Raw genomic sequence first — 27,159 nt, forward strand, 5'->3', positions numbered from 1 at the left:
GTAGAATGCCCCTGGGTTCCACCCCCAGTACTGCAATCTCCAAGCTGCAGGCCAGGGGCCACCACACCAAGCACGGTATCTTGGGGACAAGGCCACGTTTGCAAAGTGACCCCCCCCTTTTTTTTTTTTTGCTTACCCTTGTGGCTTCTGCTAATCACGCCATCTCCCATAGCCGGGACGTTCCTCGCTGCTCAACTGAGATGAAATTGCCCCCCTCCCCGAAGGCTTCCTGCATAGATAGCGCCTACCCCCATCCGTGCTTCTCAGCATGCCTGTTCAGAGATGAAGGCACCAGGGGGCCCAGAGAGGTTAAGGGACGCGTGAAGGTCACACAGGTCCTGGCTGGGGCAGCTGGGATGTGAACGCCAGCGCGCTGGGCTGGTACGGTGCCCTGCACACAGCGGGGGAAAATACCAGTCCCTTTCGATTTTACCACACAGCAAGACCATGTGATGGCACCAGGCAAGTATGTTTTTTGGAGAAAAATAGCTGCCGCCGCCGCGCCCCTGAAAGTATTTCGAGTCTGTTTTTTGTCTTTTTCTTCCCTGTGGCAAATTCGCCCTGGTCCATAAAGTGGAGAACGCGGCGCCCCTCGTTCCCCACCGCACCGTTCCAGGGCGCTAATGTGGCGATGGGGGAGTCAGCGCCTGGAAAGCCCTTGGTTTGGTGCAGGTATACAGTGGTGCTTAATAAGTGCTAGCTTCTTTAGTGTGTGTGTGGTACTGGGGGTGGAACCCAGAGGCTTTCTACCTCCAGGCTATACTCCCAGACCTATTTTATACTTTATTTAGAAACAGGGTCTCACTAAGTTGCCGAGAGCCTCACTCAGTAGCCGAGGCTGGCTTCGAACCTGTGTGAGCCTCCTGTCTCAGCCTCCCAAGCGCGGGGATTACAAGCGTGCGCCACCACGCCTGGCCTTTGTTTTTTTTATTTTACTTTGAAACAGGGTCTCTCTAAGTTGCTGAGCTGGCTTCAAGCCTGCGATCCTCCTGTCCCAGCCTCTCAAGTACTGGGATTACAAGCATGTACTCCAAGCCCAGCTAGTCGCCCCCCCCCCCCCGCCCCAGTATTTTCCCTTTGGGCTTGGCTGAGTCCGGAGCCGCAGAACCCAATTTACAGAGGGCTGACTGTGCAAATCCCTGTTGGGTCAAGGCCGCGCCAAGACAGGCCCTGCGCGGCCTCGCGTGCCCAGCCTTGTGCTTTGATCTGTGATCCCGCACGGGAGCCACCGGCCACCCACTGTGGGTTCCAGACTTGAAATATAGCCGACGCTAACCAGAAGCCAGAGTTCAAATTGTATCCAGTGTGGCCAGATTCACCTGCCAGTAGCTTCGTGATTCTGATGGCGACTTGCTGATGTCAAAGGCATGCAGCCTACGGAGACTCTTAACTGCCCTGTGCCCTCGATCCCCAAGGGCCTGCGTTCCTGGAGGGGCGGGCGGCCGGGGCGCAGGCCGAGGAGGCCCCCAGGCTGCCCGGCCGTCGGCACGCTGGCGTCTCAAGGGCAGCCCGAGGGCAGCGGCCCGTGCCATCCTGCCTCTGGGAGAGCGCCAAGTCCTCCAATGCGTGTTCTTTGTCCGGGCAGCGTAGGCCTGGAAGCGGGCCACCCGGGACCCACGGTGCCGGCCCAGGATTGTGTAGCGCGTGGGGTGCGGGACGGCTCGCCGTCTGGGTCTCCGTGTACTGACCCGGCCGGTGTCTCAGGAATAGGAAAAACAGAGGCAAAGAGAAAGAGTGAGTTGGAAGGAAGGAAGGAAGGGAGGAGAGAGAGGCAGACAGCAGCTCACAGCCAGCTTACTGCCTTCGGGGCCCACGTTACTGTCACCATGGCTGCCAGTGCTGCTGACGCCCCGTAAGTGCCCACTGCCATCTCGCTGGAGTATCCAAACAAACTCCCCCCCCCCCATTTTTTTTTATTTTTTTATTTTTTTTGTGTGTGTATGCTGGGGATTGAACCCATGGTGCATTCTACCTTTGAGCTAAGGCTTCAGCCATTTATTTATTTATTTATTTATTTATTTATTTATTTATTTATTTGCAGTACTAGGAATGGAACCCAGGGGCATTCTACATCCAAGGTACACCCCCAGCCCTATTTTTTTAATTTTTATTTATTTATTTTTTTGGTGGTACTGGGGTTCCTGGAAACCCTTCTACCTCCGGGCTACACTCCCAGACCTATTTTATACCTTTTATTTGGAAACAGGGTCTCTTAAGCCAGCGAGGCTGACCTTGAACCTGCGCAATCCTCCTGTCTCCGCCTCCCGAGCAAGGGGATTACAAGCGTGCGCCACCGAACGGGGTCTCACTGAGTTGCAGAGGGCCTTGCTAAGTAGCTGAGGCCGTCCGCGAAACGCGATCCTCCTGCCTCAGCCTCCCCAATGCTGGGATGACAGGCGTGCGCCGCCACGCCCGGCGAGGAGCAGGTGACTTTAGACTCAGGCTGCGGAACTGTTTCTGGACCCCCTCCCCCCCCCTCACAATGTTGCTTCCAGGGACCTTAGGGAGCCTGAAAGCCTCTTGCCTCTGAGGGGTGGGCCTCGCCCCATAGCCCTGATGGATGTATGGCGTCTGCTTTGCCCCTGCAGGGCTGTGCCGGCAGAGAGCCGTGGTGAGCAGGCCCGAGGGTTGGAGCCCAGAGATGAGAGTGCCCAGGGGAGGTAGGTATACCCAGAAGACAGCTCGTGCCCCTGGCTTCCACGACACCAGGCCATGCTTGCTCCTTCCACAGCCCGCTGGTCAGAAATCTAGCTCTAGAAAAAGGCTACCCGCAGAGTGGAGAGCACAGGCCTCGGCCCTTCTCTTCGGAGGCTGAGTCCCAACGCAGAGGGCACTTGCCCACCATCATGTCTCTGAGCAGCATCCAGGCTCAGCCAGCCCCAGCCCTGCCCCAGCCGCCTGCTGCACCCCCAGCGCAAGGGTCTCTTGGTTCCAGGCATGTTGGCACACATCTGTAATCCCAGTATTTGGGAGGCTGAGACAAGAGGATTGCATGTTCAAGGCCAGCCTCAGCAAATTAGTGAGTCCCTCAGCAACTTAGTAAGACCCTGTTTCAAAATAAAAAATAGGAAGCCGGGCGTGGTGGTGCACGCTTGTAATGCCAGCATTTGGGAGGCCGAGACAGGAGAATCGCAGTTCGCAGACAGCCTCAGCTACTTAGTGAGGATGTCTGCAATTCAATGAGACCCTGTTTCAAAATAATGAATTAAAAAAAAGTAGGGCTGGGGATATAAATCGGAGGTAGAATGCTCCCGGGTTCCATCCCCAGTACCGAAAGTAAATAAATAAAATAAAAATAGGAAGTCGGGCGTCATGGTGCATGCTTGTAATCCTAGCATTCGAGAGGCTGAGACAGGAAGTTTGCTACTTACGCCCTCTACAACTTAGTGAGACCCTGTGTCAAAATAAAGAATAAAAAATAGGGCTGGCAGGGTGTAGCTTGGAGGTCCAATGCCCCTGGGTTCCATCCCCAGTATCGTAAAATAAATAAATAAATAAAATAAACAAATAAATAAATATTGCCAGGGGTGATGGCGCACGCTTGTAATCCCAGCATTTGGGAAGCTGAGACAGGAGGATCGCGGTTCGCAGCCAGCCTCAGCTACTTACAGAGGCCCTCTGCAACTCAGTGAGACCCTGTTTCAAAAGAAAGAATAAAAAATAGGGCAGGTGGTATAACTCAGAGGTCGAATGCCCCTGGGTTCCATCCCCAGCCCTGTAAAATAAACAAATACATAAATATTTAAAAATTAAAAATAGAGCCAGGAGTATAGCTTAGATGCAGATGCCCCTGGGTTCAAACCCGGCAGCCACCTTGAGAAGAGATGATCGTTATGTTGTTCTTGGAGGAGGAAGCCGATCACGGAGATGAAATATCATGCCCCGTCACAGCTACCAAGTGGCAGGGGTGGGATTCGAACCCGGGGCTGCAGCCTCCCTGTCTGGAGCCCTTCCAACAGTGCTCACTGCCCGGGAGCCGGTGGCTTCCCGAGCCAGCTTCCTGGTCACGCTGCCTTCAGCTCGCATCCAACCTGCCCATGCCGAGTTGTTCTCTGCCGGGCAGCATGGCCTCGGCCTTGGCCCCCGGGCCGGCCACTCTGCCCTGCAACCTTGGGCAGCTGTGTGCTCAGGATTGACCGCAGGGGCGTTCTACCACTGAGCCCCACCCCAGGGTGGTTTTTTTTTTTTTTTACATTTTGCATTTATTTATTTATTTATTTATTTATTTATTTATTTATACTGGAGATTGAACTCAGAGGCATTCTACCTTTGAGCTATACCCCGCAGCTCAATTTTTTACTTTTTTTTTTTTTTTTTTTTTTTTTGCAGGTTTGGGTATGGAAGCCAGGGGCATTCAACCTCCCAGCTACATCCCCAGCCCTGTTTTTTATTCTTTATTTTGAAACCAGGTCTCACTGAGCTGCAGAGGGCCTCACTAAGTAGCTGAGGCTGTCCGCGAACCGCGATCCTCCCCCGGTCTCAGCCTCCTGAATGTTGGGGTGACAAGCGTGCGCCACCACGCCCGGCTTTTTTACCTCTTGTCTGGAAACAGGGTCTCACTAGGTTGATAAGTCTCACTACTAGCTGAGGCTGTCCGCAGACTTTTCATCCTCCTGCCTCAGCGTGCATGGCTGCACCTGTCTGACGTTCGCTTTTTTTTTCTTTATGAGGTACTGGGGATTAAACCCAGGGGAGCTCTACCACTGAGCTATACCTCTAGCCCTTTATATTTTATTTTGAGACAGGATCTCCTTATGTTGCCCAAATTGGTCTTAAACCAACGATCCTCCTGCCTTGACTCACTCTCTCTCTCTCTTTCTATCTCTCTATATTTTCTTCTTTTTTGTGGAACTAGGAGTTGAACCCAGGGGCATTCTACCTCCGAACTACACCCTCAGCCCTAGTTTTTTATTCTTAGTTTTGAAACAGAGTCTCATTGAGTTGTGGAGGGCCTCACTGAATATGTGAGGCTGTCCACGAACTGTGACCCTCCTGTCTCAGCCTCCCAAGTGCTGGGATTACCAGCATGCGCCACCAAGCCTGACTTGACATTCACATTTTGATAGAAAATTTTTAAAAATAATTTTGGTAGTAGGTTTTATGATAATGTACTGTCAGAATTGTACACACACACTTTGGGTAGTAATTTGTGTGTGTGTACGTAGTACTGAGGATGGAACCCAGGGCCATTCTACCTCTGAGCTACACCTTCAGCCCTATTTTATATTCTTTATTCTGAAACTGGGTCTCACTGAGTTGCAAAGGACCTCACTAAGTAGCCGAGGCTGTCTGGGAACCTCGATCTTCCTGTCTCAGCCTCCCGAATGCCGGGATTACCAACGTGCGCCACCACACCCGGTTCAACGTTCACATTTCGATAAAAAAAAAAAAATTGAAATAATTTCGCTTTTTAAATTTTAAGTTAAGTTTTGCACCAGTGGGCTAAGAGCCCAGCGCTGGCCCAGGCACACAGCAGCGCTAATAGTCATTACTTTGCCCTAATCCCGGGCAGCGCCACATAGGTCTCCACCATGTGAGGGCTGGAGGTGGCCGGCCTCCCTGACCTGTCTTCTCCTCTATTCTCAGATGCGAGCCCGGCTGGCTGCAGGCTGACCCGTCACTGAAGCGGGGCTCCAGGCCCGGCCTGCCCCGGCCGCGGCCCAGCATGCGCCTGTCGGTGCGCCGGGCCCTGCTGCTGGCCGGCTGCGCCCTGGGCCTGCTGCTGGCCGTCCAGCTGGGCCAGCAGGCCCTGGAGTGCCGCGCGGTGCTGGCGGGGTCGCGGCGGACCATGCGGCCGGAGCAGGAGGAGCTGGTGATGGTGGGCACCGACCGCGTGGAGTACCGCTACAGCAAGGCCATGCCGCTCATCTTCGTGGGCGGCGTGCCCCGCAGCGGCACCACGCTGATGCGCGCCATGCTGGATGCCCACCCCGAGGTGCGCTGCGGGGAGGAGACCCGCATCATCCCCCGGGTGCTGGCCATGCGCCAGGCCTGGTCCAAGTCGGGCCGCGAGAAGCTGCGGCTGGACGAGGCCGGGGTGACGGACGAGGTGCTGGACGCCGCCATGCAGGCCTTCATCCTGGAGGTGATCGCCAAGCACGGCGAGCCGGCGCGCGTGCTGTGCAACAAGGACCCCTTCACGCTCAAGTCCTCCGTCTACCTGGCGCGTCTCTTCCCCAACGCCAAGTTCCTGCTGATGGTGCGCGACGGCCGGGCCTCCGTGCACTCCATGATCACACGGAAGGTCACCATCGCCGGCTTCGACCTCAGCAGCTATCGGGACTGCCTGACCAAGTGGAACAAGGCCATCGAGGTGATGTACACGCAGTGCCTGCAGGTGGGCCGGGACAAGTGCATGCCCGTGTACTACGAGCAGCTCGTGCTGCACCCGCGCCACTCGCTCAAGCTCATCCTGGACTTCCTGGGCATCGCCTGGAGCGACGCGGTCCTGCACCACGAGGAGCTCATCGGCAAGCCGGGCGGCGTGTCCCTGTCCAAGTGAGTGGCCCGGGACCCGCGGGGGGCGTCGGCGCAGAGCTGAGATCTGTGGCTTCCAGCGAGGGGCCGCGGCCCTCCGGGGATCAGCGGCTCCGTTTTCATGGTCTCAAGCAAAATGAGCCATCGCTCTTTCCTGAGAATCGAAGAAGAGCCTTTTTTTTTTTTTAGGAATTGGAGCTCAGGGGCATTTTATCTCCAAATTCTATTCCCAAACCGTTTTTGTTGTTGTTTTTTCCTCTGGTACTAGGGATGGAACCCAGGGGCATTCTACCTCCAAGAGACACCTCCAGCCCTATTTTTTCTTCTTGATTTTGAAACAGGGTCCCACTGAGTTGCAAAGGGCCTCACTAAGTAGTAGCTGAGGCTGTCGGCAAACCACGATCCTCCTGTCTCAGCCTCCCGAATGCTGGGATTACAAGTGTGCGCCACCATGTCTGGCTCCTTTTTTTTTTTGTTTTAATAGTACTAGGGTTTGAGCCCAGAGGCATCCTCAGCCTATTTATTTGTATTTATTTATTTTAATTTTTTTTTTTGCAGTACTGGGGATGGAACCCAGAGGCATTCTACCTCTGAGCTACACCCTCAGCCCTATTTTTAGTCTTCATTTATTATTATTATTATTATTATTATTATTATTAATTATTATTATTTTGGTGGTACTGGGGTTCCTGGAAACCCTTCTACCTCCAGGCTACACTCCCAGACCTATTTTTTTAAATATATTTTTATTTGGAAACAAGGTCTCTTAAGCCAGCTGAGGCTGGCTTCGAACCTGTGCGATCCTCCTGTCTCAGTGCAGGGATTACAAGTGTGCACCACCACGCCCGGCTTAGTCTTTTATTTTGAAACAGAGTCTCACTGAGTTGCAGAGGGCCTCACTAAGTAGCCGAGGCTGGCCACGAACCCCAATCCTCCTGTCTCAGGCTCCCAAATGCTGGGATTACAAGCGTGTGCGACCGCGCCTGGCTTCCTATTTTATTTTGAAACAGGGTCTCGCTAGGTTGGCGAGCGTCTCACTACTTGTTGAGGCTGCCCTCGAACTTGCGAACCTCCTGTCTCAGCCTCCCAAGTACTGAAATTACAAGCGTGCGCCACCACGCCCGGCTCTGGTCTCATTTTAAGATGAAGAAATGAAACTACAGAGCTGGACTCAGGCCTCACAGCTGACAAACGTGTGTGCGGGTTTTAAGCCCAGGTCAGCCGGGCTCCGGAGCAGAGAGATGCTTGTGAGATCTCGTATCCAACCCAAGTGTCCAGTAATAGGGGATGTCAAGAAGAACAGAGCAGTTTGTGTTTGGGGAGTTCACTGGCCCCTGGCTTCTTGCCTCTGCCTGGCGCCCTCTGCCTTCCTCCCCTAGAGAAGCCGCATCCCTCTCTTGAGACAACGCAGGTGCAGAGCATGCTGGTCAGAATCCATCCTGATTGCTCTTGGACCTGGCCCGAGCTGGAGGCCCAAGGCAGCGCCCTCCACGCCAATGGACTCTGGATTTTGCACATGACACTGACTAAAAAGAAAAAAAAAATCAGATTACCAGATACATCGTTATTGTAGAAAATGGAGAAAATTTAACAAATAAGTGTTAAAGTCAGAAGCCCGGTGTGGTGGCGCACGCTTGTAATCCCAGCATTCTGGAGGCTGAGACAGAAGGATCACGGTTCGCGGACAGCCTCAGCTGCTTAGCGAGGCCCTCTGCAACTCAGTGAGACCCTGTTTCAAAAATAAAAAAGACTAAAAAATAGGGCTGGGGGCGTAGCTCAGAGGTATAATGCCCCTGGGTTCCATCCCCAGCACCACAAAATTAATTAATTAATTAATTAATTAAGACTGGGGGTATAGTTTAGCAGAATACCCCTGGGTTTAATCCTAAGTACCAAAACTGTAATAATAATTTTAAAAAGTAAAAACCAGCTAAGCGTGGTGCCTCTCACTTGTAATCCCAGTACTCAGGAGGCTGAGACGGGAGGATCGCAGGTTCGTGGCCAGCCTCAGGTCCGTGTTGAGGCCCTCTGCAACTTAGTGCGACCCTGTTTCAAAATAAAAGATAAAAAATGGATTGGAGGTAGAGCGCCCTTGGATTCAATCCCCAGTACTGCAAAAAGAAAAAAATAAAGGAAAAAATAAAAGGGCAGATGAGAAAGCTCTAAAGTAGAATATACTCCTGGGTTCAGTCCTCCATACCAAGAAAGTTTTTTGTTTTCTGTGTTTTGTTTTTTTTTTTGTTTTTTTTTTTGTAGTTCTGGGGTTGGTACCGAGAGGCAGTCTTCCTCCGCTCTACACCTTCAGCCTTGATTTTTATTTCCTTCCCTTCCTTTCTTTTTCTCTTTCTTTCTTTCTTTCTTTCTTTCTTTCTTTCTTTCTTTCTTTCTTTCTTTCTGTACCGATGGAACCCAGGGACATTCTACCTCTGAGCTCACCCCCAGCCCTATTTTTCTTACTTTTATTTGGAAACAGGGTCTCACTAAGTTGCAAAGGGCCTCACCAAGCAGCTGAAGCTGTCCTGGAACAGCGATCCTCCGGTCTCAGCCTCCCAAATGCTGGGATTACGAGCGTGCACCACCTCGCCCAGCTTTTTACTCTTTAACTTGAAACAGGGTCTCACTGAGTTGCAGAGGACCTCACTAAGTAGCTGAGGCTGGCCGCGAACCGCGATCCTCCTGTCTGAGCCTCCCAAATGCTGGGGTTATAAGCGTGCACCACCATGCCTGGCTCTAAAAAGAGTTATTTTAGAGGTCGGGGAGCAGCAGACCTACTAATCCTTTTCCTGGCTTCCGCCCCCTCGTCCATCCCCATCAGTGATGGGGACCGAGCTGGTCAGGGCCCAGGGCTGCCAGCCCTTCCCGCCGCCCTGCGCGGCCCCGGCCCGCCCACACTGCCCTCTCTCCCCAGGATCGAGCGGTCCACGGACCAGGTCATCAAGCCTGTGAACCTCGAGGCGCTCTCCAAGTGGACCGGCCACATCCCCGCGGACGTGGTGAAGGACATGGCGCAGATTGCCCCGATGCTGGCTCTGCTCGGCTACGACCCGTACGCCAACCCACCCAACTACGGCAACCCCGACCCCATGGTCATCAACAACACGCACCGGGTGAGCGTGCCCCTGCAGGTGTGCCCCTGGGCTCCCGCGGGCACAGGAGCTTCCGCCGCAGGAGAAAACAGTGTCTCCTTTCCTGGGCATCTGGTTTGTTTCTGCCTGGTGGACTTGGTGAATTGCGTGGCTGCTTGTATTTTCATTTTTGCTTGGGCTGCCAGGATGCTCAAAGGCTACTGGCAGCTTTTTCCTTTATACTTTTACCATCTAAAGGCAGATACCTTTGTGTCTGAGTTTCATCTTATATCTCTACTCTCATTTCTCCTTTCTTTCCCCCCATTATATGTTTATTTGTCTGTTTGTATCGCATGGTCGAGTCTTTGAGAGTGCCCATAAATAACTATGGGTCCTTCTTTTTTGGCAGTACCGGGGATGGAACTCAGGGGCGTTCTACCTCCGATCTACATCCCCAACCCTATTTTTATTCTTTATTTTGAAACAGGGTCTCACTGAGTTGCAGAGGGCCTCACTAAGTAGCTGAGGCTGGCCGGAAACCGCGATCCTCCTGTCTCAGCCTCCCGAATGCTGGGATTAAAAGCGTGCGCCATCACGCCCAGCTTCCAAGAAGCGCTTTGGAAGCTCCCTGGATTTTTCTGGCTCCCAGCACAGGCCTCTGCCCTCCCGATCCCTCTTCCTGGGACGCTTTCCCTTCCAAGCCTGGCCCGGCTGTTTGGGTATCCGCTCAAAGGTCGCCTGTTCCCAGAGGCCCTTGTGACACCCGTCCACAGGAAGCCCGTCACGCCACTCACACCTGTCCGCTGTCTCTTCTTCCCGGGGTGTTCCGAGGCTGGATGGGCCCTTGCTTGTATTCGTTACTTGTATGTCCGCCGCTGTCCCCTCTGAAAGGGACGTCCAGAACAAGAGTTTCAATCATCCAGTTAATGTTACGCCTACAGTGCTTGGAATAAGAGGAGCTTAATAAATGGATGGATGGATGGATGGATGGATGGATGGATGGATGGATGGATGGATGGACAGACGGATGGATGTATGGATTGACGGATGGATGAGTGATGGCTAGAGTGTAGATTACTGATGGGTGGGTGGATGGATGGACAGATGGACGGATGGATGGATGGATGGATGGATGGGTGATGGCTAGAGGGTAGATTACTGATGGGTGGGTGGGTGGATGGATGAATGGATGGATGGACAGACGGACGGACGGATGGATGGATGGATGGGTGATGGCTAGAGGGTAGATTACTGATGGGTGGGAGGATGGATGGATGGATGGATGGACGAATGGATGGATGGATGGATTGACGGATGGATGAGTGATGGCTAGAGCGTAGGTTACTGATGGGAGGGTGAATGGATGGATGGATGGACGGACGAATGGATGGATGGATGGATGGATTGATGGATGGATGAGTGATGGCTAGAGTGTAGATTACTGATAGGTGGGTGGGTGGATGGACAGACGGATGGATGGATGGATGGATGGATGGATGGATGGATGGGTGGATGGGTGATGGCTAGAGTGTATATTACTGATGGGTGGGTGGATGGATGGATGGAGTGAAGGATGGATGGGTGATAGCTAGAGGGTAGATTACTGATGGGTGGGTGGGTGGATGGATGGATAGACGGATGGATGGAGGATGAATACAAGGCAGATTACTGATGGGGGAGTGGATGGATGGACAGATGGACGGAGGTAGATAGCCAGTGGGTGGGGGGATAGATTATAAGTGGGTGGATGAACGCATGAACTGTTTGTGGGCCAGCTGGATAGATGGATGTTTGATTGGCTTTTAGGGGTGGCTGGTTGGATGGGTCGGGGGACGGGTGGATGGATGTGTCAGGATGGACCAAATTTTATTTTTGGGTCATTTCTACCATGCTGATATTTCTTTTGTCTTTTTTAGGTCTTGAAAGGGGATTATAAAACACCAGCCAATCTGAAAGGATATTTTCAGGTGAGAAAACCCAAGTGTGTGTGTGTGTGTGTGTGTGTGTGTGTGTGTGTGTGTGTGTGTTGTGTACTAAGGATTGAAACCAAGGCTATTCTACCTCTGAGCTATACCCCAAACCCTGTTTTATTTTTTTACTTTGAAACAGGCTGCTGAGAGCCTCACTATGTTGCTGAGGCTGGTCTCAAACCTGCTACCTTCCTATCTCAGTCTACCAAATACTGGGGTTACAGGCGTGCCCAGCTTCAAGGGGAATTCTGAATTCTGTTTTCTCTGGCTGTGTTGCCAGCTCCTCCTAGAGCCTCGGACACTTCCACTCTGACGATTCCTCCACCATAAACTGGGGTGGGGTGGGGTGGGGTCTGGGCCAGTGCCTGATCCTGCCCGAGCCAGCTCAGCAGCCCCTGCCCCAGCGGCCCTTCACCAAGTCCCCTGGCTGAATGCAGTCATGGGGACTTTGTGGGCTGTGTTGACCATTCACCCTCTCACCTTCAATCCACCTTGATCAGTGAGAAGCACCTGGGTCCTGTGATATATGTACGGGTGTAGACAGAGGCATGATTTCCCACATGCACCCGCTCGGACGTGCATCCCTGGCCTGTGGGTGGAGTGGTCCCTGCTCCTTGTCACTCTCAGTAAATGGGCGGGCCCTTGACGTGGAATCACCGGGCTCGGGGCGCAAGCTTGTCATCCCAGGACTCCGGAGACTGAGACAGGAGGATCTAAGGTTCTCAACCAGCCTCAGCTACTTAGTGAGGCCCTCTGCAACTCAGTGAGACCCTGTTTCAAAATACAGAATAAGCCGGGCGTGGTGGCGCACGCTTGTAATCCCCGCACTCGGGAGGCTGAGACAGGAGGATCGCGCAGGTTCGAAGCCAGCCTCAGCAACGTAGTGAGGCTCTCAGCAACTTAGTGAGACCCTGTTTCCAAATAAAATATAAAATAGGTCTAGGAGAATAGCCCGGAGGTAGAAATGCCTCTGGGTTCCACCCCCAGTACCACAGAAAAAATAAAAAATAAAAAATAAATAAAATAGAGCTGGGGGTATAGCTGGCAGGTATAATTCCTTTGGGTTCAACCCCTAGTACCAAAAAAAAAGAAAAAAAATATATATATATGCACACATATATATGTATATAATTATACATTATACAATTTTATATATACATACATGCATATATAGTTATATATTATATATAGTTATACATTATATATAGTTATACATTATACACACACACACACACACACACATATAAAATTGCCAGTAATCTCAGTATTTAAGAGGCTGAGACAAGAGGATCACGATCACAGGTTTCAAGGTCAGCCTTAGTACCTCTTAAATTTTGATGTGTTGCAACCAATGCCATTCACAGAATATAACTAAAATTTCAGTTGCAAATGTGAGAGGCTTCAATATTTTAGATCAAAGAAACTCAAAGATTTGATTGCTTACAAAAACCAAGGCGTCCTGTGAGTCCCAAGCGGGACTTCTCTGCAGAACCAAGAGGCTTATAATTTATTGGTGAAAATGTCCCCTTTTAAGTGGAGTGGGGTTATAATGGGTAGTTTTAGTTTGTGTGCGTGTTTTATTTACTTTGGAAAAATAAAGAGCAGTCACCGCCCCCCCATGGCAGGCCCACATTTTTTTTTTTTTTTTTTTTTTTTTGGTGGTACTGGGGTTCCTGGAAGCCCTTCTCCCTCCAGGCTACACTCCCAGACCTATTTTTACATTTTCATTTTGGAAACAGGGTCTCCTAAGCCTGCGCACGCTTGTAATCCCTGCGCTTGGGAGGCTGAGACAGGAGGATCGTGCAGGTTCGAAGCCAGCCTCAGCTGGCTTAAGAGACCCTGTTTCCAAATAAAATATAAAATAGGTCTGGGAGTGTAGCCCGGAGGTAGAAGGCTCCTGTGTTCCATCCCCAGTACCACCAAAATAATAAAAAAATAAATAAAAATAAATAAATATAAAAATAAAGTGAATGAGGTCCAAGAGGGTGGTGCGCACATGTGGGGGGGCTTTTGAGTACTTCCCTTTACCCATTGTTCAGGGAGGGATCCATGGGGGCTTTGTGAGACTCATAGATTCATATTGCTAGGGAATACCGAGAGACAATGTTTCAACCAAAGAAATGTAACAAGAACAAGAAATATACCTGGCTGCTGGCCCACACCTTGGGAAGCTAAAACAGGCAGACTGTACAGTCTCTTTTATTTATTGTTTATTTTATTTATTTATTATTTCATTTATTTATTTATTTATTTATTTTTCTATTTTATTTATTGCAGCCCTATTTTTTTTTCTTTTTTTAGTCTATTCCCTTAGAGTACAATTTTAAGAGCCAGGCGCGGTTGTGCCTACTGTAATCGCAGTACTTGAGATTAGAGGAGAGATCGCGGGAGAGGTCACTGAGATAGGAGGATCGCAGGTTCGAGGCCAGCCTTGGCAACTTAGCAAGACCCTGTTTCAAAATTAAAAAATAGGAGCCGGGCGTGGTGGCGCACGCTTGTAATCCCAGCATTCCGGAGGCTGAGACAGGAGGATCGCAGGTTCACGGCCAGCCTCAGATACTTAGTGAGACCCTCCAAAATTTAGTAAGACCCTGTTTCAAAATATAGAAGCTGGGCGTGGTGGTGCACGCTTGTAATCCCAGCATTCAGGAGGCTGAGACAGGAGGGTTCATGGCCAGCCTCAGCTACTTAGTGAGGCCCTGTGCAACTCAGTGAGACCATTTCCTAATAGAATAAAAGATAGGGCTGGTGGTGTCGCTCAGAAGTAGAATGCTCCTGGTTTCAATATTTCATAACACACACACTATATATATATATATATATATATATATATATATATATATATACATTGTGTGTATGTATGTGTATGTGTGTGTATACATATATATACATATATATGTGCATATATATATATATTACATTTTTGTTTTGGGCAGGGCTGAGTATTGAACTCATATATTTATATATATAAATATACATTTTTATTTATATATACATTGTATATATATGATATATACGTTTGTGTTTATGTATATATATACATTTTACATTTTTGTTTGGGGCAGGGCTGAGTATTGAACTCATATATTTATATATATAAATATACATTTTTATTTATATATACATTGCATATGATATATACATTTTACTTTTTTGTTTTGGGCAGGGCTGAGTATTGAATTCATATATTTATATATAAATCTATATATTATTTATATATACATTGTATGTTATACATATGTATATATACATTTTATGTTTTTGTTTGGGGCAGGGCTGAGTATTGAACTCATATTTATATATATAAATATACATTTTTATTTATATATACATTGTATATGATATATACTTTTTTTTTTTTTTTTTTTTTTGCTGGTTCTGGGGTTCCTGGAAGCCCTTCTACCTCTGGGCTACACTCCCAGACCTATTTTTACATTTTCATTTTGGAAACAGGGTCTCCTAAGCCAGCGCACGCGGCTGGCTTCGAACTTGCGCGATCCTCCTGTCTCTGCCTCCCAAGCGCGGGGATTACAAGCGTGCGCCACCATGCCCGGCCTGATATATACATTTTACTTTTTTGTTTTGGGCAGGGCTGAGTATTGAATTCATATATTTATATATAAATCTATATATTATTTATATATACATTGTATGTTATACATATGTATATATACATTTTATGTTTTTGTTTGGGGCAGGGCTGAGTATTGAACTCATATATTTATATATAAATCTATATATTATATATACATTGTATGTTATATATATGTATATATACATGTTTTTGTTTGGGGCAGGGCTGAGTATTGAACTCAGCGTCTCATGCACGAGCCCTACCGCTGAGCTATTTCCCGGGCCCCACAATATTCATTTCTAAGGGGTAGCATCGGTTTGGAAGGGCGTGGCTGTTTTGCGGCCGCTTAGGGAGCAAAGCTAACATGTCACCAAAGGGTCGGCCCCATCCATGTTCCCTGTGGCCCCGGCTCGCACAGACGTGACTCTGGCCCGGGAGTGTTTTCTATCGCTGTTAGGGACAGCGGATGAAGGCACGGCCCTGCCCTGTCCTTACGCAGCCCCCAGCAAATGGCAGGTGCCTTCAGACCTTGACCCTCAGCCCCCGCCTCCTCCGCGTGTATAGGACGTCTTTCAGGATATGGCAAAAAACCTGGGAACAGTCATTGGAAGACGTCAAATTAATGGCGGGACACGCACCCCGCAGCACGCTAGAGAGCCTTTACAGTGGTAATCGAGAAACCCCAAAGGCAGAAAAGCACTAGCAGAGCTCAACGCTCCTGCTCGCGGACTGCAACCCGTGGTGCAGAAGCAGCCGCCCACCCTGCGGGCTCCCCCAGGCCCCTACCGGGTCCTGCGCTCCCTCTGCTGGGACGATTTTCCACCAACCAGATCTGCCCAGGGCTGGGCTAGATTCTGTCCATCAGATCTCGGCTTTTGGGGTGTTTTTCCACACCGACCACTGACTCCTTGGTTATTAGGATACCAGCTGGGGTGGCATAGTGCAGTTCAGCCCCGGCACTAACTCCCAGAGTCAGCCTTAGCCCCCAAGTCTGCCTGTTCAGTAGCAGCTTAGGCAGGTGTCTGGGTCCCAGGCGGGCTTCCCATGCGCCCCGCTGGTGCGATCATTCACTAGAACCCAGAGGACTGGGTAGAAAACTTCCCTTCCTGTCACCTGCCCGTCATAAATGATAGGACTCAGGAGCAGGGAGACAGAGCAGGCGCACTGGCCCCAGGTGAGGCAGGGACCTGCGTTGCCCGCCGGCCTCCAGGGACCTCCCGTCCCACCAGCCAGGCAGCCCCGGAGCCCAGCTGGCCCTGGTGATTATGACGAGTCCCTCTCCTGGAATCCCCGGCCAGTGGTGGCGAACTTGTCTGTCTGTTGTCTGTCTCCTCTCTCTCTCTCTCTCTCTCTCTCTCGCCTCCCAGGCTCTCAGGGATGTAGTTGAAAGATTCAGCCCAGCGTGGCGGCGTACACTTATAATCCCAGCATTCAGGAGGCTGAGACAGGAGGATCACGGGTTCGCGGCCAGCCTCAGCTACTTAGTGAGACCCTCTGCAACTCAGTGAGACCCTGTCTCAAAATTAAGAATAAAAAAATAGGGCTGGAGGTGTAGCTCGGAGGTAGAAAGCCCCTGGATTTAGTTACCAGTAAGAGGAGAGAGAGAGAGAGAGAGAGAGAGAGAGAGAGAGAGAGAGAGAGAGAGAATTTAGTGCTAGCTGGGCATGGTGGTGCACGCTTATAATCCCAGCATTTGGGAGGCTGAGACAGGAGGATCGCTCTTTGCGGACAGCCTCAGCTACTTAGTGAGGCCCTCTGCAACTCAGTGAGACCCCGTTTCAAAATAAAGAATAAAAAATAGGCCTGGGGTCGAAGCTTGGAAGTGGAACCTCTCTGGCTTTCATCCCTAGTTATGTAAAAAAGAAAAAGAAAGAAAATCCAGCCTCTAATTCTGCCTGTGTGCCCGTGCGCGCGCGTGTGCGTGTACACAGACTTTTATTGGTACATTGTGATCTCACATAATACTGTTCTCAGAGTGATAAGGACACACACGCCCCTGCACTTGGCCCCCCGTCCCAGTCTCTCTGCCCTTCACTATACCTGGGGTTGAGGTTGGCAGTGAGAATTTCCCGTACGGCCAGAGCATCGATGGGGCTGTTTCTGTCACTGATTCTCCGTCCCCCTCCTCACGCCCTCCCCCAGATGCCCTTCCCTCTCAACACTGGGGTTTCTCCTCTGGTATCTGAAGCCCCCCTGCATCCCGATGGCTCCCCAGCTTCCACAGATGAGAGAAAACACAGGCTGGGACCCTTCTCTTCCTGTGACTGGCTGATCTCAACATAATGTTCTCCAGATCTATCTATTTCCCTGCAAGTGACATAATTTTTTTTTTTTTTTTTTGGTGGTACTGGGATTCCTGGAAACCCTTCTACCTCTGGGCTACACTCCCAGACCCATTTTTTTATACTTTTTAAATTTGGAAACAGGGTCTCCTAAGCCAGCGCGGCTGACTTCGAACCTGCGCCATCCTCCTGTCTCCGCCTCCCAAGCGCCGGCATTACAAGCGTGCGCCACCACGCCCGGCTAGAATTTTGTTTTTTATTGCTCAATAGAACCCCGTTGCATGTCTGTCTTCTAATTCTGCAATCCGTGTGTCTGTTGATGGACACCTGGCTCCTGCCGGGGTCTTTCTGTCGACCGCCCTCACGCTGGAGCCCCAGCCCGGTACCAGCCTTCTCTGTAGCATACAAAAGACACTCCTGAGGATTTCAGGCGCTGTGTGCCGTGGGCTGGGACAGACAGCGCTCACTACAGTACAGCTTGGACGTCGTTCAGTGGGGTCCTCTCCTGACCACCACGCACCTGCTGGTCGCCCAAGTTTGACATTATCTTGCCCTGTGTGTGTTTAACAGACTCTGTCCCCAGCTGGAAAGTTAGCCTGGTGAAGTCACAGCTGGTGGAGAGAAGGGGAGGTGTTATGTTGCAAGTAAAAAGCTCCTAGCATCTAGTAGGTGTCCGGTAAATATTCTCTTAGTACTGGGGATTGAACTCAGGAACATTCTACCTCTGAGCCACACCCAGCCCTTTTTAATTTTTTGCTTTGTTTGGAAACAGGGTCTTGCTAAATTGCGGAGGGCCGAGGCTGGCCTGGAATCTGCGGTCTCCGCCTCCCAAGCACTTGGGATTTTATTTATTTATTTGTTTGTTTGTTTATTGGATGGTACTGGGGTTCCTGGAAGCCCTTCTACCTCCGGGCTATACTCCCAGACCTATTTTTTTAATATATATTTTTATTTGGAAACAGGGTCTCTTAAGCCAGCACGGCTGGCTTCGAACCTGCGCGATCCTCCTGTCTCCGCCTCCCAAGCGCGGGGATTACAAGCGTGCGCCACCATGCCCGGCCGAGCACTTGGGATTTCAGGGCTGCGCCGCCACGCCCGCTGGACAGTAAATATGTGATACGTGTGTGTGTGCATGTGTGCGTGCGTGTGTGTGTGTGTGTGTCACGGTGACACCCTGAGTACCCTGCATCTCTACCTGGCGTGACCCTTCCTCTGTCTCTTCTTTCTTTCAGGTGAATCAGAACACCACCTCCTCTCACCTAGGAAGCTCGTGATTTCCAGGTAGGCCTGCCCGCTTCCCGGAAACGTCTGTCCTCCCAGAGCCTCTCCGGGAAGCAGCGTCCACCAAGGTGGGCTGGCTGGCCCCATCAGAGGTTTCCATGGTGACGGGCTGGGAGCTCTTTATAGAAGCCGGCTGAGTCTCTGCCCTGTGGAGCAGGGCTGGGGGCTGGGACCGGAGCGGGACCAACCAGAAGGCTTGTCCAGCCCTGGGGAGGGGCCGCCAGGACCTCTGGGGTGGGAGAGTCATCTTGGCACAAAAATGGGGGACCATTTTTGTATAATACGCTGCCTGCCACGCCGGCTTCTATGAACAGTATCGGGCTTGGCTCAGAACAACGAATGTTCTAATAATAGTGACTAGTCGTTCTGTTCTAAGAATAGCACACGAGGCACCGGGCCAGGTCCTCCTCCGTGTCGCTCACTAGCCCTCAGCCCCTGGAGGTAGAGGACACACTTCTGCCATTTTCTTTTTCTTTTTTTTTTTTCTTTTTTTTCAGTACTGGGAATGGAACCCAGGGTCCTCCCTCCAAACTACACCCCCAGCCCGATTTTTTATTCTTTATTTGGAAACAGGGTCTCACTGAGTTGCGGAGGGCCTCGCTAAGTAGCTGAGGCTGGCCGCGAACCGCGATCCTCCGGTCTCGGCCTCCCGAGTGCCGGGATGACGAGCACGCGCCAACGCCCGGCTCCTATTTTATTTTATTTTTTTAGACAGGGCTTCACTAGGTCGATTGAAGTCTCACTTCTTGCTGAGGCTGTCCTCGGACCTGGGATCCTCCTGTCTCGGCCTCCTAAGAACTGGGATAGCATGCATGGGCCACCTCTCCCCGCTCTCATCTTACTTTTAAGTAATTCGAATATTTGTTCATTTTCCCTTAAATCTATTTTGCAAGCAGGGCGTGGTGGTGCGTTCCTGTCATCTCTGTACTTGGGAGGCTGAGACAGGAGGGTCACAGGTTCGAGGACAGCCTCAGCAAGAAGTGAGACTCCCGTCAACCTAGCAAGACCCTGTTTCCAAATAAGAAATAAAATCGAGCTGGACGTGGTGGCGCACGCTTGTAATCCCAGTACCTGAGAGGCTGAGACAGGAGGATCGCAGGTTCACAGCCAGCCTCAGCTACTTAGTGAGGCCTTCCAGAACTTAGGGAGAACTTGTTTCAAAATAAAGAATAAAAAATAGGGCTGGGGTGTGTAGCTCAGAGGTAGAATCCATCCTTATTACTATGGGGAAAAAAAAAGAAAAGAAATAAAATTGGGGTTGGGGGTATAGCTCAAAGATAGAATGCCTCTGGTTTCAATCCCAGAAGTAAATAAGTAAATAAGTAATAATAAATGATTAAGTAATAAATAGATAAATTCACCTTATACTTATCTGCAAGGAGGGAAGAAGTTGGACGAGCGCGCTGTAATTGTCAGTGGCCCCATCTGACCAGTATTGAAACCCCTGAGTTCCATTTTATTCCAAAGGAAAAGAACCCTCGTGTCGAAACCAGCCTGTCTCTGTGTCTCTCTCCGGCGCTGGGCCCCCAGCTCACTTTCTGCACATTCAGTACTGGAATCCTGGTTCTTGTTTGAAAACCTGATTTTATCCTTTGATTTTCTTTCTTTTCTTTTCTTTTCTTTTCTTTTCTTTTCTTTTCTGTCTTTGTGTGTGGTACTGAGGATTGAGCCAAGGGCATTCATCTTGGAGGTATACCCCCAAACCTATTTTATTCTTTCTTTCTTTCTTTCTTCTTTCTTTCTTTCTTTCTTCCTTTCTTTCTTGGTGATGGGGATTGAGTCCAGGGGCATTCTACCACCGAGCTACAACCAATCCTATTTTTTATTCTTTTTTTTTTTTTTTTTTTTTGGCATACTGAGAGTGGAACCCAGGTGCATTCTATCTCTAAGCTACACTCCCAGCCCTATTTTTTTTTTTTTTTTTTTTTTGGTAGTGCTGAGGTTTCTGGAGACCCTTCTATCTCTGGGCTACACTCCCAGACCTATTTTTATATATTTTTTTAATTTGGAAACAGGGTCTCTTAAGCCAGCAAGGCTGGCTTCAAACCTGCACGATCCTTCCGTCTCTGCCTCCCAAGCGCGGGGATTACAAGCGTGCGCCGCCACGCCCGGCATCCCCAGCCCTATTTTTTATTCTTTATTTTGAAACAGGGTCTCACTGAGTTGCAGAGGGCCTCATTAAGTAGCTGAGGCTGTCCGCGAACTGTGATCCTCCTGTCTCAGCCTCCCGAATGCTGGGATGACAAGCGTGCGCCACCACGCCCGGCTTATTATTTTGAAACAGGGTTTCACGGAGTTACCAAAGGCCTCACAGCTGGGGCCGGCTGCAAACCTGCGATCCTCCTGTCTCAGCCTCCCAAGTCCTGGGACACAAGCGTGCGCCACAACACCCGGCTAGGAATATTTTTAAACTCTCTCCAACCATCTGGGATGCCTATGTAAAACCTCGCCTGCTCATTTGAATGGATGAAGACCAGATGCCCAGCAGCCACACAGAGAAACGTAAAAGCTCTACTTGGGGATGGTTACCCCGGCCAGGCCTGACGCGGTCTCCTCTTCTTTCAGATCTCTGCAAATGGCATTGTTGCCCGGAAGAGAAGAAGCCGCACTGTGGAAATCGGACCTCTGATCCAAGCATATTGCTTGCTCTTAATCACCGGACCTGGACCGCTAATGAAGAGTGCATTTGCATATATTTGCAAAATCTGCATCATTTGAAAACGTACCTGAACCCCTCCCTGGGGACACTCCAGGGTAGAGAACAAAGGGACGGGGGAGCGGTCCAGCTTTTGAAACTTGGGTATTTTGTATTTCCCCCTCAAGAACCTTTTCTAAGAAATGGCCTTGCCGTGGTGCGCGGCTTGCAGGGTCACCTCGGTGGCCTTGGTGACTCTGCTCTCGGGGACCAGGGCCACACCGTGCCTCTCCTTTTGACCCTCCCTTTGAACTCCAAGAATCTATTTAAGAATTTAATATATGAGGCTTTCTTTGATTCCCCTCCAGTCTACTTGGTTTTCTCACGGAGAAAATGAACTATTTGAATAAAGCAAACGGAGGCTTGGTTGTGTGCGCCTTTACTTTCCTAAGAGGACCAGTGGCTTTTCTTTTTTTCTCTACTGAATTCCGTCGTGTGGATCCGCGGTGAGCGGAAGCCACAGGACACGTCCTTACGGACGCAGCTAGATTATTTGTGAGGACTGAGGACCTGGCCAGTGGTTATACATCTGTTACTTGTGCTATTACACCCAAACAGGTGTCCGGAAGAGACTGGCTTCAAGTTGTCTTTTCCCCTGGCCAACGTCTACACTGTCCCAACGAGGGTGTGTGAGCGTCCTGAGGAAGGAAGCTCACCCGGATCTCGGCGTATGGGCATACAGCAGTCATGGGGCTAACTTTAGGTAGAGTCGCCAGCCTCTCCAGAGGTTAGGAAGACACGGCGTGGCCGGGCAGAGTGACACACACCTGCAATCCCAGGACTCGGGAGGCAGAGACAGGAAGATCCTCCCATCAATGGGGACTTCCAGCCTTCCCTGACCCCAAATCCGGGCCACCCCTTGCCCCTCACCCCCAATGTCTGCCTGGTTTTCTATTCTTAGCACCACTTAGGATAATGAACTGTGAGATTTCTGTTCCATCAGGCCGGAGCCCCGGCTCTACCCACCAGCCTCATTCTGGGTTTCACAAATCAGGATTATTCTGATCTAACCTCCTTTCCATTGCAATAGCTGTTTTTATCCCCTAAATGGTTTTACTTTTTCAGTACTGAGGATTGAACCCAGGGTCATTCTACCTCAAACTACACCCCCAGCTCTATTTTTTTATTCTTTATTTTGAAACAGGGTCTCAGAGTTGCAAGGGACCTCATTAAGTAGCCGAGGCTGGCCGCGAAATGCGATCCTCCTGTCTCAGCCTCCCGAGTGCTGGAATCACAAGTGTGTGCCACCACGCCACGCTTTGTTAATATTTTTAAGTAATTACAGATATAAGAAGTTGCAAAGGCCGTGCAGAGGGGTCCTCGCTTCCCGCAGTCCCGACGGCTCTCACACAAAGGCAGAGTCGGGCTGAAAGGACCAGGCTGCAGACCTTAGCTGGTTTTCACTATTCACCCACACCGTCCTTTGTGCTTGCTGGGGCGGGGGAAGTGCTGGGCTTGAGACCCAGAGGCACTCTGCCTCTGAGCTGCACCCCAGCCTTATTTATTTATTTGTTTGTTTGTTAATTATTTGTGTGATCCTGAGGATTGAACCCAGAGGATTCTACCTTCCAGCTACACCCCCAGCCTTATTTTATTTGTTTATTTGTTTGTTTGCATGGTTCTGGGGATTGAACCCAGAGGCATCTACCTCTGAGCTATACCCCCAGCCTATTTATTTATTTATTTATGTGGCACTGGGGATTGAACCCAGAGGCATTCTGCCTTCCAGCCACACGCCCCCAATTCAATTTTATTTCTTACTTGGAAACTGGGTCTCCGTAGTTGATGAGTCTCATTACTTACTGAGGCTGTCTTCCAACCTGCGATCCTCCTGCCTCAGCCTCCCACGTTCTGGAATTCCAGGGATATGCCACCATGTCCAGCTGTTTGTGAGTTGTCTGTTTGTTTGTTTGTTTGTTTTTGCAGTGCTGGGGATTGAACTCGGGCATTCTACATCCCCGGCCCTATTTTTTTATTCTTTTTTTTATTTTTATTTTTCGGAACTGGGGATGGAACCCAGGGGAATTCTACCTCCGAGCTTCACCCCCCAGCCCTATTTTTTATTCTTTATTTTGAAACAGGGTCTCACTCAGTTGCAGAGGGCCCCGCTAAGTAGCTGAGGCTGTCCGCGAACCGCGATCCTCCTGTCTCAGCCTCCCGAGTGCTGGGATGACAAGCGTGCGCCATGACGCCTGGCTTGTTTGGGGTTTTGATGAGGTCCAACTCAAGCATTTCAAGGTTTGTTTGGTTTCCAGAACCCCTTCATACCCACGCACATGCCTGCACACAGGTCGAGCCACACACGGAAATTCAGTTTATAAAACAAATGAAAACTGCTGTTCAGCTGGGTGCGGTGGCGCACACCTGTGTTCCCAGTACTTGGAGGCTGAGACGGGAGGATTGCAGGTTGGAGGTCAGCCTTGACAACTTGGTGAGCCCATTGGCAACCCGGAGAGACCCTGTTACAAAACAAAACAAAAACCAAAAAGATAAATGAAAAGGGCCCAGTCGTGGTTTCTCACGCTTGTAACACCAGTACTGGGGAGGCTGAGACAGGAGGATCGCAGGTAAATAGGGCTGGGGGTGTAACTCAGAGGCAGAATGCCCCTGGGTTTTCATTCCCAGTATGGTAAAATAATAATAATAATAAATACATAAATAAATGTAGCTGGGCGTGGTGGCCCAGGCTTGAAATCCCAGCATTTGGGAGGCTGAGAAAGGAGGATTACGGTTCTTGGCCAGCCTCAGCTACTTAGCGAGGCCCCCTGCAACTCAGTGAGATTCTGTTTCAAAATGAATAAAAAATAGGGCTGGGGGTGTCACTTGGAAGTCGAATGGCTCTGGGTTCCATCCCCAGTATGGTAAAAGAAATCTAATAATTAATAAATAAATAAATATATATATATAAGAGCTGGGGTGTACCTCGAAGGTAGAATGCCCCTGGGCTCCATCCGTATATATTTATACATCTCTCTATATCGGTCGATCCGTAGATGGATGCGAACATATCTCTGCCCCAAGCGCCAGGTGCTTCCCCAGAGCACCTGCTCAGAGCCAAGGCTTTGCCGTTGGCAGCCTCGAGCTGCTCGCAGTCTCTGGGCTGTCCACTCCGTGGGGCAGGAGCCATTCTTTGTAATTTCTCGCCATCTGTGGCCACTGACCGCCGGATCCCGTGCGTCTCCGGGGGTGGCAGCCAGCTTCTCTGGCGGTCCCCGGGGAGCTCACCTCCCGGTGTCCGTGGGCATCCTTTTGCTGTTACCACACACAATGGGAGTCGGTGCCAGGCTAAACACAGGAAGGAGTATGGTTAAATTTGCATTTTAAGCCGGGCGTGGTGGCACACGCTTGTAATCCAGCATTCAGGAGGCTGAGACAGGAGGATCGCGGTTTGCGGACAGCCTCAGCTACTTAGTGAGGCCCTCTGCAACTCAGTGAGTTTCAAAATAAGGAATAAAAAAAATAGGGCTGGGGGTGGAGCTTGGAGGTAGAATGCCCCTGGGTCCCATCCCTGGTACTGCAAACACACACACACACACACACACACACACACACACACACAAAACACACAAAAAAATTGAAATTTAGATTCAATAATTTAAACAATAATTTTTAGTATTTTACGATAGGGCCTCATACCTATACTAAAATATTTATTCTGCTTGAAACTCTTAAGTGGGTATCCTATTTTTTTTTTTTTTTTGCAACACTGGGGATGAAACCCACGGGCATTCAGCCTCTGAGCTGCACCCCCAGCCCCATTTTTTTCTTCATTACTTTGAAACAGGGTCTCACTGAGTTGCGGAGGGCCTCACTAAGTAGCTGAGGCCGGCTGTGAACCATGGTCCTCCCGTCTCGGCCTCCCGAGTGCTGGGACGACAAGCGCGCGCCCCCACGCCCGGCTCGAGCCACAGCTTTTGAAGGCAGCTGGCCACGGTGGCATCATCAGCGCACTCGGCAGCCACACGGGAGGCTCACGAGGCCGGGAACTGAGACCTGCCAACAACCAGCACCGCTTGCTGCGGAACCACCAAGGACGAGCACCCCTCAGCCCCGGCCAAGCCTGCAGGTGACCGCGTCCCCATGAGCACCTTGGATCAGAGCCGCCCGGCCAGGCCGCTCTCCAGTCCCGCTTCCCAGGTAATGTTCACTGTTATTTCAAGACGCTAAGCTCTGAGGCTGCTGTTAACCGTGCAGTAGGTAACACGTAGGTACTTGTGAAATAAATGCTAATGAGTGAATTAATGTATGAAAGGGGCTGCGGTGCCCATAACTGTGATTTTGTTGTTGTTTGTGTGTATGCGTGTGCGGTCCGGGGCCTGAACCCAGGGGCTCTCTACCTCTGAGCCACACCCCCAACCCTATTTTATTTTTATTTTTTATTTTTATTTTATTTTATTGTGAAACGGGAACTCTCTAGGTTCACGAGAGTCTCCCTGCTTGCTGAGGTTGGCCTTAAACCTGCGATCCTCCTGTTTCAGCCTCCCAAGTACTGGTATTATAGGCATGTGCCACCATGCCTGGCTATAACCTTGTGTTTTTTAGGGTGTTTGCTTTGCAAATAATACCCACATACACCCCAGCCCTGTTTTTATTATTTATTTATTTATTTATTGGTGGTACTGAGGTTCCTGGAAACTCTTTTACCTCTGGGCTACACTCCCAGACACCTATTTTTTTTTATATTTTTATTTGGAAACAGGGTCTCTTAAGCCAGCGAGGGTGGCTTCAAACCTGTGCGATCCTCCTGTCTCAGCCTCCCAAGCGCGGGGATTACAAGCGTGCGCCACCATGCCCGGCTATTCTTTATTATTTTTTATTTTTGGTGGTACTGGGGGTGGAACCTAGAGGCTTTCTACCTCCGGGCTATACTCCCAGACCCATTTTATATATTTTTTGGAAACAGGGTCTCACTAAGTTGCTGAGAGCCTCACTAAGTAGCTGAGGCTGGCTTCGAACCTGCGCGATCCTCCTGTCTCTGCCTCCCAAGTGCGGGGATTACAAGTGTGCGCCACCACGCCCGGCTATTCTTTCTTTTGAAACAGGGTCTCACTGAGTTGCGGAGGGCCTCACTAAGTAGCTGAGGCTGTGCACGAACTGCGATCCTCCTGTCTCAGCCTCCCAAGTGCTGGGACGACAAGCGTGTGCCACCATGCCCGGCTCAGTCCCACCTTTCTATTATAAGCACAGAATCTTCGCAAGTTCCTGAAAAATAAGAAAAGTAGGAGCCATCTATAAGAACCATGGAGAGAGAAAGCAAAAGTGCTAATCTCAGCCGATCTGGATTTTCAGCTCTGCCAAGTTCAGGACACTATATATATATATATATATATATATATATATATATATATATATAGTGTGTGTGTGTGTGTGTGTGTGTGTGTGTGTGTGTGTGTGACAAACTTCAAAATAAGAACGAGCCATGTGCTGCTGGCTGGCTGCATGTCAGTGCCCTAGAAAAAAGTACATGTGCTAGACTTTAAATATATCAGCCCAAAACGCCGCTTAAGAGTTGTTCCTATGGCACCAACCTATTTAAAGCTATTACCGAACAAGACTCCCTTCCCCACACTCCCAAATCTTTGGGAGGCGCTGTGAAGCTGCTGGGGGGAGGGCGCAGGCGCAGTGTGCCCTGGGGTGCTATTGGGACACTATTCTAGGGGCTGAGGATCAGAAGAGGTGGCATGTGCAGAGGGCTGGGTGCGACTCCGAGTCCCTAGAGGCCCTCTGTAAGGAGGAACTCAGAGAAGCGAAACGTGACAGTGTGCGCCCAGAGGCGTGTCGTAACCCAGAAAGCCCAGCCAGCCGGCTGTGGCGG

The 27,159-nt window shown here is 50.2% G+C and overlaps 1 protein-coding gene across 1 annotated transcript; it reads left to right on the forward strand.

Moving 5' to 3' along the window:
- Positions 1-2,601: 2,601 nt before the first annotated feature.
- On the forward strand, positions 2,602-18,642 carry TPST2 (tyrosylprotein sulfotransferase 2; the record flags this gene model as incomplete). Its single annotated transcript, XM_080717876.1, has 5 exons — positions 2,602-2,660; positions 5,587-6,498; positions 9,386-9,584; positions 11,459-11,509; positions 18,601-18,642. The coding sequence occupies exons 2-5, from the start codon at positions 5,666-5,668 to the stop codon at positions 18,640-18,642; spliced, it is 1,125 nt and encodes a 374-aa protein (XP_080574002.1). The 5' UTR covers positions 2,602-2,660; positions 5,587-5,665.
- Positions 18,643-27,159: the final 8,517 nt, after the last annotated feature.

The sequence above is a fragment of the Muscardinus avellanarius genome (assembly GCF_963383645.1).
Source record: "Muscardinus avellanarius genome assembly, chromosome: 21".
NCBI classification, from domain to species: Eukaryota; Metazoa; Chordata; class Mammalia; order Rodentia; family Gliridae; genus Muscardinus; species Muscardinus avellanarius.